The 17060-nt window shown below is 41.1% G+C and overlaps 1 protein-coding gene across 4 annotated transcripts in view; it reads left to right on the forward strand.

Moving 5' to 3' along the window:
- DCX (doublecortin) overlaps positions 1-17060 on the forward strand; it is a 110321-nt gene that overhangs the window by 17857 nt on the left and 75404 nt on the right. For all 4 annotated transcript variants that reach the window (XM_074962462.1, XM_074962463.1, XM_074962464.1 and 1 more), the window contains exon 3: positions 449-789. In XM_074962462.1, the coding sequence (XP_074818563.1) occupies positions 449-789 (341 nt within the window). The remainder of the gene's footprint in view (positions 1-448; positions 790-17060) is intronic.

The raw sequence follows: 17060 nt of genomic DNA on the forward strand, positions 1-17060 counted from the left end.
TAGGCACTTAGTGGGATTCACAAAAGTGACTTCTTGTGGTTTTCAATGGGAGACAGGTGCCCAAACCCCTTGGGCACCTAAGGGGATTCATAAAAGTGTCTATCAGCATCTTGAAGTGCCTAAATACCTTTGTGAATTTGGCCCTTGGTCACTGGATTGTAATCCACTAGTTTCTGTTTATTTTAAGGGGTAGTTTATTGGCCAGTATGTGTGTTTTGGGGAAACACTACTTGCTTTTACTATGATACTGTAGTAACAAGCACCTAAGAAACGTAGGTAAGAATCAGAACTGGTTGGACAATTTTTGTGAAAATGACTTTTCAATGAAAAATGGAACCAAAATTTCATAAACTTTAATTGTGCAGTGTTCTCCCCATTTTCCAACCAGTGCTAATAACAACATGTTGGTTCCCTATGTAATTACCTCTTTATTTATTATTTTCAAAAGGGGAAAGCTATGTCTGTTCATCTGACAACTTCTTCAAGAAGGTGGAGTATACCAAGAATGTCAATCCCAACTGGTCTGTCAATGTGAAGACATCGGCCAACCTGAAAGCACCTCAGTCTCTGGCCAGCAGCAACAGTGCCCAGGCAAGGGAGAACAAGGATTTTGTGCGTCCCAAGCTGGTGACCATCATCCGCAGTGGGGTGAAGCCCCGAAAGGCAGTTCGTGTGCTCCTGAACAAGAAGACTGCACATTCATTTGAGCAAGTTCTCACTGATATCACTGAAGCTATAAAACTGGAGACAGGCGTGGTCAAAAAGCTGTATACCCTGGATGGGAAACAGGTATGGGAGTTGCAAATTTCTTTTTCTTTTCCCTCTCCCCTCCTCTGTTTCGCTCATATATTATAGCAATGCTGACTAAGTGAACAATTACTGAAACCTAAAATTAACCTGAGACAGTCATCACCATCTGTTCTTCTGGAAGTCAGACTTCTCATGCCAGTGGTTATGTTACTAAATTGTCACTGGTATTAATATCAGGCAAAGAATGCAGCCAACCGTCTGAATGAAACAGATGTACTACCCCACTGTCTGAGCACCAGAGAGCTGTGTATATTTTCCAAAAGTTTTCCAAAACATATAAATAATATGAGCAGTTTGTACTGTAGGTTTGTTTATTTGTTAGGTAACCATAGCAGCAGCTCTCAAGGACTCCCTACAAGTGTTAGAGCAAATGTGTTGTCTTACTATTTTGTTCTCAGATGAGCACTAGTCAGCATAAATTAATTGGTGAGTAACACACTCATCTGGCTAACTCTATACTAGTAGGAAAATGTATGGGACATGTGATACCTCCATGGGTAAAAGTATAAATAGTTAATATACAGTAGGGGCTCTAGGTCAGAATTTTGTGGGTCATTGTAATCAGAACAGTTTGACTTAGCTCTCTATGTTCTTATTACACTGGCACATTTTTTAAAGTACCCCTCACTTGCTGTGTTGTGGCTAACAGACCATTTAATAAGGTCTTTCTGCTGCCGCTGCTATGGAATCCCCTAAAGGAATGTGTGCCGTACAGCTTGGGGTGCTGGGACAGATAGATACTTCGTCTCGGAAGGCTCTTTGGTTAAAGTCACAGATGCCAGTGGCTCTTGGAATTGGGGTGACCTTTTTATTTTTTCCTCTGTCTCTGTTTTCTGAATGGGGCAGTAGCTCCGATTATACAGCCTCCACTGATACTGTATTGGGCACGGTTTTTATTGTGGGGATTGGTAATGGAGATTTAATATGACTAATTTCATTACCCATCTTCTGCAGAAGATGTTGGTTTACATACTGGCTCTTGAAACATAAGCAAGAAGGTAGATAATCTACTTGACCAATGTATACATTTTAATGAATGAAAAGGTCAATTTTTCAGGTAAAGAACGATATGTTTGTCCGTAATGTATGTTAGCCCATATCTGTTCCTTGGGTTTAGAATGTAGAGTATCATACTGAATATCAGCCCAGATTAACTGTTTTGTCTCAATTTCGGTGTTCTCACCTGTGTAATTCATTATTTATTATTGCTTCAAAATGAGAATTTTTCGTTGGTCGGTCAAAACTTTTCTTTAGATTTGGGTCAGCCAAGCATTCGCCACTCATGAGACATGATGGTTTATACTTTGGTAATGTGCCCTTCGATCACCATGCCCGTAGACCCTACAGTGTATTGTCAAATAAACAGGGACAGCTAGTGGCGTAGGTGAGAGGATAGAAGCGAGGGAAGGGGAGAGATGGGAGGAGTGGAGGAAGGAGAAGAAGTGCTATCTGACCCATTAACCACAATCCAGAAAGGTACACTTTTTGTGTGTGTGTGTAAAACACATCATGTTGTGCATCTCTTCCTCATAGTCACTTGATAAATGAAGGGGGTTGAAATCTATGGGACCTGCAAACTCTTACTCATGGAGTATTCCTTACTCACACAAGTAGTGCCGTTGACTTCAATACAGTCAGGTCTCTGGGTCAGAGTTTTAGGTTGAACACTGTAACTTACCTCAGTTGTCATAAGTAATGTGCTCACTCCCACCAGAAGCTTTGAAGGTGCTTCTGGCTGTTGTATTAGCCAAGTCCTGCTGCTCAGTGGAGCCCCCTACAGGAAATTTATGCTGTATAGTCTGCAGCGCTGAAGCCCCTGCTGTACATTGGCTATTAATGTGAGTAAGGGTTTGTAGGATTAGGCCTGATGTAATTTATCTTTCCCTAGCACATGCTAATGTCCTTGGCTATCAAAATATACACATGCTCTTGAATTCAGTACTAAAAAGTGGCCTTAAATTCTTAGTGCCAGAATCTGATAACTTTTCTCACAGTGAATGGTACCTTTATCCACCATTGACTTCAGTTGGACTACTGGTGGAGTAAAGTTCTACTCAATGTGACTAAAAGTATCACAATCTGGCCCTGGGAATATTTACTCAGTCCTTGCTCTGGAAAGCTCTCAGTGACTTCTGGGAGAGTTTGACTGTGGACTAAGGACTTAAGGATTTCTCTATATGTACTCTCCACCATTCCCCTGGAACACGTATTTTACTAGCTACCTGAGAAAAGATGAATCTCTCTCATACATACCAGTTCCACTGTATATGAAGGGACATGTGGTGATGTAGTTTTCTAAGAAATAAGAAGAAAAAATGAGATCATTTGCAATCTGACAATGATAATGTAATATCGAATAGCTGGTTGTTGCATCATTTATTAATAGAGCTCTACACCAAGGACAAATGTGGCCCAGTATGTTTTGGTTTCATTTAAAGATTTCTTCAGTGTTTGTGTTTTAGTCTGTTAAACTGTATTTGAAGTTTCCCACCTAAATTTTTTCCCAGTGTTGCTAAAAAGAACCAAAATTTTCTGCTGTGGGTGCAGTTGTTGGCTGGTATGATCCCCTGTCTCATAGTCCACCATCAATTCTGACCTTCCCTCAAGCTATCAGAAAGAAGTCTTTGAAGGCATAATTCTGACAAACCGTGGTTTATTTTCTGCAAAAAGAGATTCATCCAAAAACCCAAGCTGCTCAAAGCTGAAATGTTGACAAGACTCTTGACAGTCTCACTATTTAAATGTCATTACAGCAGTGTTACTTCCACTGTCATGAAATGATATAATTTACAAAGGCAATGTACAAAGGGAAATCATCCTTATTGAGTCCATGTACTTCACTTAATGAGGTGAAATGATTATTTATTTTATGTATAGGCATTTCTATGACACTCGTCATCAGAGTGCTTTAGAAATGTAGGCATTAGTGGTGAAGGCACAGTGGCATACAAATAATTCCATTTCTACTCACTGCAAACCTACTACAGATGGGATGATAAACTGTAAATTTGGAGCAGGATGCTGTGTGTATGAATAAATATAATATCCATAGAGTTTAAGCCCAGAAGGGTTTAAGCCGACTAGGTCATCTAGTCTAACCTCCTGTATATAACAGGCCACCAGCCAGCATCCACACACTAAATCCAACAGGGGAAATGAGACCTACAGGAGACTACTATGTGCCACAGGCAGAGAGTAGGGGTGGCGGAGGAGCACCAGTGCTTGAGAATATCAATGGCACTAATTTTGTTTTTGTTAAAAAAATAAAATAGAGTTGTGTTGTTGCTCCTCGTATCTTGCATTTTCTATGGAGGAATATTTCAGTTTTTCTTGAAGCTGTTAAATAAACACCTTGTGTTTGTTAGGAAGCTTATTTCTTTTTTACTCCATCTTGCACATATTTCTAATGCTCCATTTAACTGTATTCATGCAGTGTCTCTGCTGGGAGCACATTACCACCTCTTGACAGAAACCCTGTAACTCCAAAAGAAAGGAACTTCAAAGAACCTACTGTACATGAGCCAACGCAGTGAGAATCAAAGCAATAGGAGTTTACCTCCTACACTCTCACAGCCATATAAAAAAAGAGTGTTAGACCACTCTTAAAGGTAATGGGCCAAATTCAGCTCTGTTACATGGGTAAAACAACTCCTGTTGAGTCTGTAACTGAGAGCAGAACTTGGTCTAATCCAAGGAGTATATTGCAAATTGGTTGCCCTAGCAAATTCTTATTCTTATTCTTTTCAGTACAGTAGCATCCATAGTCCCTTATCAGGACTGGGTCCCAACAGGGGTCAGGCACTATTTTTATACACTGGAAGAGACAGTTCCTGCCATGAGCAGGTCATAATCTAATTTAGAAGAAAACAAAATAGGAACTGTAGATGGGGTTGTAATTTTAAACACCCCCGACTATCAGAATATTATCAGAATGCAGTACAACATGAACCCAATTTTGCAACCCTCACCCACACTGATTGTCCCATTTGTGCCTGCGTCTTTTTCCTCTCACTGCCACGCCTAACTTCTTACATACCTAAGCTTTTTGTTGTTGCTGGAGCAGAGGTTATTCTCTTTTCCAGTTGTTGGTCTAATAATGATAGCCCATGGCCTCCAGCCTCTACTTCCTACTAGACTAGATATGGGCTACAGATTATGTGTGTAGACCAACATATATTTTCTGAATCCTATATTCTCTTCATACATAAAAATGAACACCTTCTGTACATGCTAAGCCTCTCTATGGCATGTTCACTTCTGTACTCTAGTCCAGTTTTCTGTAGCTATGCTCTAGAAGATCCAGATCCACAAAGGGACTGAGGTGTTGCAATGCCTAACTTTTAGGTGCCTAGAAAATCATTGGAACCACAGTGCAATCCACAAAGCCAGAATTAGGCTGAACAGGAGATACTGAGGGAGTCCCATGTCAGAATATCTCACATTTCTGTGGTTAAGAACTCTCTCCTGAGAGGTGGGAGATTCCTCTTCAAATCCTTTCTCCCTTTCAGGTAGAGGGGGGAATTGAACATTGGTCTCCTACATCCCAGGTGAGTTCTCTAACCATTGATCTAAAAGTTATAAGGGGGTATTGCCCGCAGATTTTGAATGAGACCTGATCTGGTAGGTGGCCTCTGGCCATGCCTACTGTATCAGGGCCCAAGAGTGAGACAGGTGGAGGAATGCCTATCTTCCCCCAGCCTGTGGACTGTTCTGGGTCTTAGGTGAGAGATAGGTGTCCAGACCCTTTGTGTGCATGTCCAGAGGCAGAAACATAGACTCCTAGGGAACTTTTACCCTGAACACTTAGGCACTGAGTGAGTTTAGATGCCTATAAGGTCAGGTGTAGCTGAGTGACAAGGTTTCAGTGCCTAAGTACCTTTGTGGATCTGGGCCTAATTGTCTATCACTATTAACTGTTTACTCTCTGTTAACAGAACAGCAAAGACTTCCACTGATGGTTAACTGAATGCTATAAATGATCTCCTGTTGAGAACTTGGTGGTGTTGAGGTCCCAGTCAAGATGGGGATCCAGTTGTGCTAGGCACTGTACAAACACAATGTAAAAGACATTTCCTGCCTCAAAGAGCAGAAATGAATGCTATAATGCTGCTATGAGAGACAGTTTAATAGATGGTGTTTGGTAGCTGGATTTTCCTCCCATACCTCCTGGATTCTTCTGTAATAATAGAGTCATGACAGGATAATCGAATACTTTCCTAGCCATATAAAAATACAGTGGTCTGTTCTTTGGACTTGATTATTTCAAATATATAGGGCAAAGAGATATCTATGTACTATTCAATGACTTTTATCTACAGGAGATGCTCCCTAAGTGCTTCTGTCCCTTCCAAGTGTTAGCTGTCTCATCGAATCAAGTTATATACATATTCATATGTCAGGACATTTGTGGTCTTACTCACTTGAGAATTTTCAGCCTTGATAAAATCTTCCCCTCTAGCAATCTTTGCCTTGTCAAGAATTTAATTTGGCAGGTGATAGGTGAACTTCATCTTTCTGTTTGCAAAGCTGCTGCAAATATGTACAGGGCTGCCCTGTCTCTGGTGCCTGAAGAGGAGTCACCTTGCTTTAGATGACTTGCGCTGAATGACGACACTGGCTATTTAGGGGAAGAAACATTTTTGTCAGAGATGAGCAAGTTCACAAGAGATCATTTGTTAGGATTCCCAGATCACAGCCAAATATGCAGTTGAGAATCCAAACGAAACCAGTGTTGTTGCAATACCGGTGATGAGCACAGTTACAGCGGATCAGGCTGTGATAGTGAAAACAACAGATTTGCTCAATTTGGGCCCCACCACATTGACTTTAATTTGGCATGTGGAAATGGAAATCCGTCACAACAGTTTGGCCACCCAGCTGTCATTACAGGTAATGGGCCAAGTTCTACTCTCTCTCATGCCAGCATAGTCCTATAAGCTTCAGTAACAAGCCTGTACTGGTGTCACAGGGAGCAGACTTTGGATCAATATACACAAACCCATCCATTGGTCTATAATGAGCTCTTAAGAGGAAGGTGGAATAGTCCCATAATGTACCTAGCAATGTCTGCATTGCTATGAGATGGGAAGGGGGAAAAGAATTCCTTCTAGGACCTTGTAGGTAGTTAGCTTATGCCCAGAGGCATGAGGTTCACTTGCTTTGTAGCATTGCATTCGCTTGCTATCACACAGGTTGGCAGCGGTGGGTGCTGTCCGGGGTTTACTCTGCTCGGTGACCCCGTCCGGTTCCCTTCATCTGACCCTTTGATTGAGGGGAAGAGCGAGAGACCCCAGCCCCAGCCATTGCCGCTGTGGACACCATCATCACTGTCACCTAGGAGGGGTCCTATCACACGTGGGTGTACGTCCCCCCACCCCCAAACCGCCCACCCTGCAGCTGTGCCCATCTTGTCGGGCACTCTCAGGAGAGGAATAATCGGTGACACTGGGCGTGGCACTAGGTAACTCGAGGGGGTGGAAGACCATGAGTATTGAGGAAGCCCCCCCGCTCTAGGCCACCAGGTAACTCAGGAGGGTGGAAGACCATGAGTGTTGAGGAAGCCCCCCCGCTCTGGGCCCAGGCTAGCCTGAACACTTTTCCCTCCTGAAGGCTGCTGTGTTATACCTTGCAGTTTGCTTTTGTTTTGTTGCATAGTTTTGTTTTTTCCTTTTTGGTGATTCTTTGTAAGTGTTATGCAAATAAAATTCTTTTCTGCTTCAAAAAAAAAAAATCACACGGGTTGGCCCCTTCAAGGGGAGATTGGTCCAGCCCCATCGGTAACACAAATAGTTTACCTCCCCAGGTGGGAAGAATGAGCAAAGTCACATGACATGCAGGTCACGTGGCAATATAAGGCCTTTTGGGAGGGTGGAGACAAGGCAGAAGGCTGTGGAGAGCCAGAGGCAACACTCTAGGTAGGATGCCCTGGGAATAGCTGATTGACAGAGACCAAGAGGGTTGCATGAGTTGCTCTACACAGAAATATGCTCCAGATAGAGGGCCTGGGAGTGGGAGCCTGTTAGGGAGCAGGAGCCAGTTAGGGAGATGAAATTGTGGAGAGCAAGGCTGTTAGAGGAAAGCCTCAGTAGGGACAGTACCAAGAGCCCTGTTCCAAGATATTGTGAGCCAGCTAAGAATGCTTGGTGGGAGTTCCTGTGTTTTCTTGGGCACTTTATTTATTACTATAAACCCAGACCCCCCAAGAAGGAATGTTACTTCACACAATGAAAGCTTATGTTGAAGTGATTGGGGTGCTCAAGAGGGGAAAACTGAGGCAGCAACTAGCCCAAAACCAGAGTGGGTAAGTGGTGCTGCTACACTTGTGTTGCTGAAAATGTCTACATTTAAGATGTCTGAGTCTAGTCTAAAACTTCTCTAGTCCTTTTAAGATTTCACAGGTTAAGAATACTTTGGAGAGAAGAGTCTTGTTTGCTTCATTTGGGGTTTTCTTGCATTCAGTTTCTTTGAGTTTCATTTGATGCCACTGAGCCAACAGGAGTATCCGTTCCCTTTTTTTCTCTCTCTCCTCTTCATTTAATTCCTTCTCTGGTTTAAGTCTGAAAATTTGGTGGACTTTCCATGAGTATTTCATTCTGATGTAAAGAGAACAGAGTTTGGTTCCCAAGAACTAGCACAAACATAGCTCACACAAGTTAGTTTTTGCCCTGTATCACCTCGCCTATGGTGACCATTGTGTGCTAGGTTAGAATGGCTGCTTTTCTTGTCTGACGCGCTTCTTTTCCAGAATACTGTGGTTAAGGGCATTCTCGTGGGATTGTCAGTAGACAGAGAGAAATATAGGGCCTTACACTTGCTTTAGCTCTAGATGGGCAAAACTCCATTGACTTTAGTGGAGTGACTTATGATATACACCAGCGTATGGAAATCAGGATGAGACGCTTCCTTTCTGGCACTTGCCAAAGTTTCCATTTTACATGGCAAAATAATAATAGCCAAGCATCTCATTGGAAATAGCAGTTAGGCTGCAAGGGATATAGAACTTCTGAATCCACTGGCATAAGTGTCATCCTAGATTCAAGTGCTGGGATATTTAGGGAGTTCTCAGTCTAAGCTGGAAGATTCATATGGTGACCAGACACTAAAACAGACTTAACCAAGTCTTAACTCAAGTATCGACTTAAGGTTTTAAGTGGATAAGCTACAGTGGATACGCTAACTTCCTGTACATGTAACCCTAAATGTATGTGGTGAAATATTCATAGACCTGTTATCTAGAGCTATTACCTAGAACTCTATTGAGCCACTGTGTCAGTCTGTGACCAGCGTTCCTATTTATTTCTATTTACATAGATTAGAGGATCATAGAAGTTGAGAAGGAAAAGACCTATTAGAACATGGATTTCTTCCCCTCCAAGTGAGGCTGTACCAGCTATTATTTCTGGAAAAAAGCTTAGCTCAAGGTACACTTATCACTGATTTACAAATATACATTCAAATCCTCTAGGACCAATGTTCATGTTAAAACCCTCCCACTGCCAAAACTGCAAGTTCATTGCTTGCTCCCACTGGACCCAAAAGGTAAAAATATATGAAACCTCTGTCACATTTACTCTGGCAAGTCAATTGAAGTGAAACAACTCCTTTCTTGTAGGGTTTCTTTAGTTTACAGAAACAAAGGTATTCAAGTCAAAGTTAGAGTTCTGGACATTTGCCCACTTAAAACCTAAATAAACAAGTCCCCATCTCTCCAGTTTCAATTACTTGCCAACCACAGTGCTTCCAGCACTTCTGTGGAAATGCCATCAGATGAGATTCCCACTGATGTCAGTGGGCTTTGGATCAGGCCTCTGGGAGGGATAACTAATGGATAACTAGTATCCTCCCCCCTCTCCTCCTCAGACCTACTGTCCTGTAACAAGTGGCTTATTTTTTGATGGAGCAGGGTTTTGAGGTGTTGGGGTTTGAATTAATAATATCCTTGACGCTTGTGTACTGGTTTCCCCTAGTTCTGGATGGTCTCTGCTTTACTTTATCATCCTTTTTCATGATTCGTGGAATTTAAAGGAGTCTTTAAAAAGTGACATTGGTGCTTGTGAAAGGCTGCTGTACGGACAGCCTTGATGTCTTAATTCCTTTGTTCAAACAGCAGGAATGGCCTGGATAGCAGCAGCCGTACAAGTCTTCTCCTCCCAACCACACACCCAGACACATACACCCCTGGGCCTTGAAAGGGCTGAAAGGATATTTCCCTCTTCATGGCCAGTTTAGTCTTTGGCCTCTCAATTTGGAATGTCAATAAGGACACCAGCGTTGTTAGTGTCTGATATAGGTATGTGTGTAGGTTCTTGTGTGATCTCTGCACAGCTCCAAAAATTATAAGGTGAACACAAGAAGATATAGGGTGAAGTCCTGGGCCCATTGAAGTCCAACAGGAGTTTTTCCATTGACTCAACAGATACAGGATTTAACCAACAGTTCTCTCGTCCCTTCCTTTCAGTCAGCAGGGGTGTGGCTTTTTTATGACTGGTTATTGCCACAAGGCTGGTAAAAGATGTTAGAAGGTGTATTTTGTTCTCAAGGTGGAAATCTCAGAGTCCTCATCTCTTCCACCAGTGAATTCCAGATTCTCAGTGCCAGATGCTGAGAAAACTCTTGTCTCCTGCACACACAAGTTTCACATCTGAAGTGGATACTTGCCTAGCAGGATCTGGATAGAGACCTGCGTCTTATTTCACAGGCTTCTGGCCCTCCTTAGGTCATCAGATGATAGAGACCAACAGCCCATCACCTGCTTGGATCAAGTCTGACCTAGAAGTGAAAGGATTACCATTACCAACTTCTGGGCTGCCCACCCCTTACAAGTATTTAAAAAAAATAAATGGTGAACAGCACCTTTATTTTGGAGGTTGTCTTTTCCGGTGACATCTTTCTCTTTCAAGTGAATGCCAGTAGGAAGGGAGAGAATTGTCTGGATATCAGGAGGGAATTATTCATTGTGGTGCCAGAGGGTTTAACGAGGAATAAATAGGCTGAAAAAAACAAGCAAAGGAAAATGTATACTGAATATCAGGAGACAAGATAGGTTGCTGGCCAAGAAAGATGTTAGGACTTTTCCATTTCTTATTGGTATTACGATGTGATACAAAGGAGTTTGGTTCCCCTTCAGTGCTTAAGCATAAATTGGTATTGTATATTGTATATTTGTGTATTGACAGGGTAATAGATCAGAAAGTCTTTCTTGTGCTTTCATTTGAATATGTTTCTAATGTTTCTGACACTTCTGGAACCTGATCTGGGTACTTGGTCAATGTCTCTTGTTTCCTGCCTCATTCTACATCTCCTCTTTCTTTCCTGATCTCTGCTGCTTAATTCCCTTCTCTATTACTGGTCTTGCACCCAAAAGTTTTAAGTTATTCATGCCGTAATGACTTTACAATATTATTTTCTTCCATTTTTTATCATATATTTCATACTCTGTGCTCTGCTGTTGGAATTCCTTGAAGGGATTTGTGTACTGGAATATAACTTAATGACAGACTTGCAAGAAGTTTCACAACATAGTCTTGTTAGATGACAGAGCATCCTTTCTTTACTCTTTTGCAGCTGACACCTTTCATGGAATTTGGTCAGTGTATTAGATGATTCTGCACTAATTATTTTCTCTGTGAAATGTGCACCCTGATGTAGCCATACGTCTCATAGACTAATTTCTTTTCTTGCCTATTTCACAAAGGACACAGAATTAGAGGGAGGTGCTGTTCAACTGCTCAAACCGAAGTCTTGGTATAGCTTCTTTGATTATGATGCTGGTGTCATTCAAAGGTGTTTCCTGTCTGTATATATGAATTAGTCATAACTAATGATAACTTTGATCATTTCCAGGGCTAACCGATTCCATCTTACAATCTAGGGTCCATCGGGGTGATAAGATTTATTGGCATAGAAATGAGTGCAATGAAAACACATCTAAAAGAGCATTGGAAAGAGAGAGGTTCAGTCAGATCTGTCTAGATCTTCAGTATTGTTGGAGCTGCTGCAGCTTGAGCTCAAAAGTTCCTGTCAGTCAAGCAGCTTGCAGCAAATTGATTGACAAGGAGAACTGGAGTTCTAGGGCTGATCCTGGAGATTTACTGAACAGGCAAACAGAAGTAGGGATAATGACCAGAGCATGCATTAGTCAAGGAAAAGAGACACACCCCATCCCCTATGAGCCTGCAGCCAAATCTGTCTTGAACTGCTGGGCATATGGGCCTTATGTAACGTCATGCCTGATGCTAAGGGTCCTAAGATCATGTCAGTTTTCCTATTTAAAACCCTCTGAAACACAGGGGTGATGCCAATGTCCTTATTTGTTCATTCTGGAAACATATTTGTTTCTTACTGAGATAGATGCAAATCTCATTGTCACTGAATTGTATCTATCTTTGTCATTTTAAAAAAAATATAAAATTGCAGAAAAAATACCTTGAAATATACATACATTTTTTCTAACTTAGAAAATACTTCTATTTAAGGACATTTTGGAAGCTATTGGTCTAAATTGTGACCTAGTTGCTACTGATTTATTTGAAAGGGGAAAATTAATTTAAAGTGAACAAAAATGAGATTTTGAAAAACAGGTGAATGTGCATACGCTGTTATCAAAACCTTCAGAAGCATTATTTTAGCACTGACTGAATGCTTGTTTGCAGCAGCCGGATTGGCATGAGAGGTCAGAGCCTTTCCAATCCCCCAGGTCTGTGATCCATTGTCTGAAGGACAATGAACACAATAAACTGTACTGGGTCCACAGAAATAATTATGCAGCCAGTCTGCTTGCAGGGCACCAGGGGAGAGCAGGATTTGAGTATCCTTCATTGCTCTCCTCTGCCCCACCATCTGCTGTGTGCTGCTTATATGACATTTAATCTGTAGGCTGGGGGCTGCAGCTCTGCTTCCACTTTTGCCTATCTGCAGAAGTGATGAGCTTTAAAGTCCAGGGTTTCATATGAGGTACCTAGCCTGGCTGACCATTTCTGGTGGGAAAGTTGATGGTGGCAAGGGATGTTCTCCTTATTAGGATTGGTTGTGTAGGAAAGAGCAACTGGTTAGAAAGAGATTATGATTTTTTCTTTTTTTTGGAGGAGGAGAGTAAATGATCAGTGTTGGCCTAACTATGCTCCCCATTGATTTTAAGGGAGATTTACCAATGGCTTTGGTAGGAGTGCTGCTAAACTAATGCTGCAAAACTAATGTTTTGGAAAATCCTACCCTTAGTTTTTACCTACCCATTCTTCTTGAAAGGAACATAGGTCACCATTGTTAATGTATGTCTTCTCTTAACAAGGGTGTGATTCTCAGCTATCTCTTTGCAGTATCGGAGTTTTATTCATTTTTCACAGCTACAGCATCACATACATGAAGCCTGGAGATAAAATTACACCCTTTTCCTTCTTCCAGAACATCCAGTATGTGTAGGAGACCATGAGGTACATTAACAACTGAGATTGCACCCCAGTTTATTTGCTGTTTTTCAACTCTTCAAGAATCTTAAATGTAGGAGATAAAATAGCGCAGGGACAAACATATATTCCAAACTAGGAAAGCTGAAGGCTTGTTTGAAATCTTCAGCCTGAGCAGCCTGCCTTCATATAGGTGAGCTCTCCAAAAGGCAATAAGATGTTTGAAATAACTAAACTTCTCTCCACTGAATTTACACATATCGGGAACCTTATCAACTGCTGGCAGACTGCAGGATTGCATGTAAATTAAGTGTATCAAAGACTTGAATTTGATAGCCAAAATTAGGAACCAGGAATATTATTCTTGCATACTTGAAAGCCCTTCATCGTGGATTAGAAACGAGAGCCTACATCTTTTAATACTGGCTGAAAGTGGAGACATCTCTTCTGCTGCTACTGAATTTTAATACCGTGTATTACTTTCAGAATGAATAGCACTGTGGATTTTCTACTTTTTTGACAACTGCAGTGATTGGGGTTTACAATTGACATGTATATTTCAGGCTCAAAATGCAAACCATAGGGATGACTGATGATGTAACTACCTCAGTGAAGATTTAGGAAAATGTTATTTTTAACTCAGAAGTGATTGAAATCTTCTAAAGCTTGGCACATTTTGCTATTTAAACTGGAAAAACAGTTTTTTAAAAAGGCTTTCCCTCCTTTCCTTGAATTTGTATCTGCCTGATGTTACTTATATGCTTCACATTGGATATGACTTGATAGCTAATCATATATAATCACCTATACATGGCACTTCTTCTCCAGAATGCTCTTCTTTCTGGAAAGCAGATGCTGAGAAAAATCTAACCAGTTTCTGATGTTAAAGATCTGGGCTCCTTCCAGTAGCCAGTGTGAAGTGTTTAATCTGACCCAAAAGGAGCAATGAAAACTGAGTTGCAGCAGAACAAAGTGAAATTATACTAAGAATCTGCTAATGTTAATACTGGAGATATACAGCATCTTTTATCTTCTGAACTAAGCAATAATAGACATCTGACCCCAGAATCTTCTTGATTTTTCAAAAAACCGAAAAGAGGAAAAGTTGCTATAGCAAAGGTTTTATATTTGATATAAGGGAGACGGTTTATTCCAGAGATCAGAGCAGCAGACAGGGACTTAAGACTCCTGGGATCAATTCCAAAGTCAGCCTATGATTCACTGTGTGACCTTGAGTAAGGGCAATTAAATCAAAAATTTCAAACTTAGGTGCCTAACTTTAGGCACTTAACTCTATATCTAAGCACCTACATAAGCTGAAATCAGCCTGATTATTTATGTCTAATTTTATGCACCCACATTGGAAAATTTGGTTTTTAGCTTTCCATTGCTTCAATTCAGCCATTGGTAATGTGGATATAATGTTTACCTATAGCACTGGAATGCGAGACTGTATGAGACGTAACTATTCATGTTTGTTTGCACCATTCCTCAATGGATTTTAAAGCAGAATATTAGATCTCAGAAAGCTTCATAACATCATCTATTTACCTTTTTCTCTTCCCCTTCAAAAGTCACCTATGGAACAGCTGATTTGAATAACCACATGAATGTTTTGGAGATGGACCCTCAGTGGGATCCACTGATGGTAATCTCTTCTTGTATCCTGTACGGTATTTAGGCCACAAGACAAAGCTGAGATTGATTCAGTTCCCACCTTATCCTCTTCACATGTGCCTCCTTTCCATAAGTCATGCGTTCACTTTTTTTGTAGCCTGGCAGCTGCAAAGGCTGGTTGCTAGGTGACAGCCTCCACAGCACAAAGAGCTCTCAGCTGGGGAGGTCAGGTCTGTCAGTTCCAAACAGCTGTGCAGAATTATTATTTGTCTTTCTCTTGTTTCTGCTAATCACAGAGAGCCAAATCAAAGTCAACTTTTAATAGAAATGAGAACGCCAGCAGATACTATTTATGGCTTCTGACACATCACCTCCCTCTTCCTAAGCCTTGGAAGTGATTGTGTGGGTCAGCCGTGGCATGTTTGGCTAGGTAGAGAGCTGTAGGGATAAAATGAAAAGGGTCGACTTCTATTTCTGTTTCTTATCTGTTCTCTGGTCAGGTTTTCTAACCATTTCATCATTTTTGTTGCTCTCCTAAGGATTCTCTCCAATTTGTCCACATCTCTCTCAAAGTGTGGCACCCAAAACTGGACAGAGTACTCCCACTGAGGCCTCACCAGGGCCCAGTGGAGTGAAACAATTACCATCCATTTCTCACATATGACACTCCTGTTTATACACCCCAGAATATTAGCCTTTTTCACAACTGCATCATTGAATTTGTAATTTGCTATAATCCCTGGATCCTTTTCTACAGTACTACTGCCCAGCCAGTTATTCCCCATTTGGTGTTTGTGCATTTGACTTTTTTCCTTCCCAAGTGTAGTACTTTGCATTTGTCTTTATTGAATTTCACCTTGTTGGTTTCAGACCAATTCTCTAATTTATCAAGGTCATTTTGAATTCTAATCCTGTCCTCCAAAAGTGCTCCCCCAGTTTGGTGTCTTCAGCAAATTTTATCAGAATACTCTCCACTCCATTATCCAAATCATTAATGAAAATTCATAAAGAATGGACTTTTTTTTTCTTCCTACAAGAAAACCTTTATGATGTCAAGTTAGCAAAACTCCAGGGCTTTATTTCCATGACATATATTGGAGCTAGATTCTCCTTTCTGATTGGCAGATCATTTCTTTCTAAGCTGTATAGGCACTTATCCCACATTCCTCACCATTGTCCCTGGTCTGCTTTTTCCAGGCTATTTTATGTTCTCAGTACATGCACGGATTTCTTATGTTACTCCCAAATCCAATGTTAACTTTTTTCTTTCAGTAACTACATCTTCATGCAGAGAAACTAATGATAAGGATAATTCTATAGTTTATGATTCAGGAATATACTGATTCCCGAAGGGATCTGAGCAGCATTGCACAGAGATCTATGTGAGTTATTTGGCTGAGAAGGACTTTCCTCTTTTTCTGAAACAACAGATTTTAGCCACTTGCAGAGGCAGAATATTAGCCTGGATGGACCAATGAACTGATCCTCTGTGGCAAATCCTATGTAAATATAACAGCCTAATCTCCTCGCCCTAATTGGAATTTCATGCTTAAATTCTTTGCACAACTTGGGGAAAGGAGGGAGAAGAAACTGCTAATAGAGAATTTTAGACAGTTTGACAAGTGTATCCCATATTGAAAAAAAATCACTGTATATAAACTCTCAGTGATTCTGTAACTCTGGCCTTCTGGTTGTATGGAGGATTGAAAGATGTCACTCCTAGTAGGGTGAGGCAATTACACACTGCAGTGTCAATGGATTTGCCATACCAGATGGGACCATTAGTTCATCAAGCCCCTCTTTTGCCTCTGGCACTGGCCGTTCCATGTTACTTCAGTGATAGACACGTCTTCAATAATGCAATTGAATTGTGCAATGCTATATACAAGAGAGAGAAGAAATTCATTCCTGACCCCTGTAGCAACCTACATTATACCCTGAAGCTTGACATTTGCTAACTCCTATTTTAGCTAAGCATGTACAGCTTTTATATATGCAAAAAAGTCAATCAAACGGTGCCGCAGTCCCATTCTAAATAAAAATGGCAACTTTACATTATTCTGTAAACTCAGAAGAAGATAGCAATCCACTTTCTTGAAATGTTACACATACTGGAGTTGGCTAGCCCCTTGAACTCATCATCTTCCACTCATTTATTCTTTAATATCCCAACTCTGGGTGGTATTTAAATGTAGAATTTTTAGGGCCTCGTCCAAAGCCTCCTGAAGCCAA

Source organism: Natator depressus, chromosome 9 (genome assembly GCF_965152275.1).
Source record: "Natator depressus isolate rNatDep1 chromosome 9, rNatDep2.hap1, whole genome shotgun sequence".
NCBI lineage: Eukaryota > Metazoa > Chordata > Testudines > Cheloniidae > Natator > Natator depressus.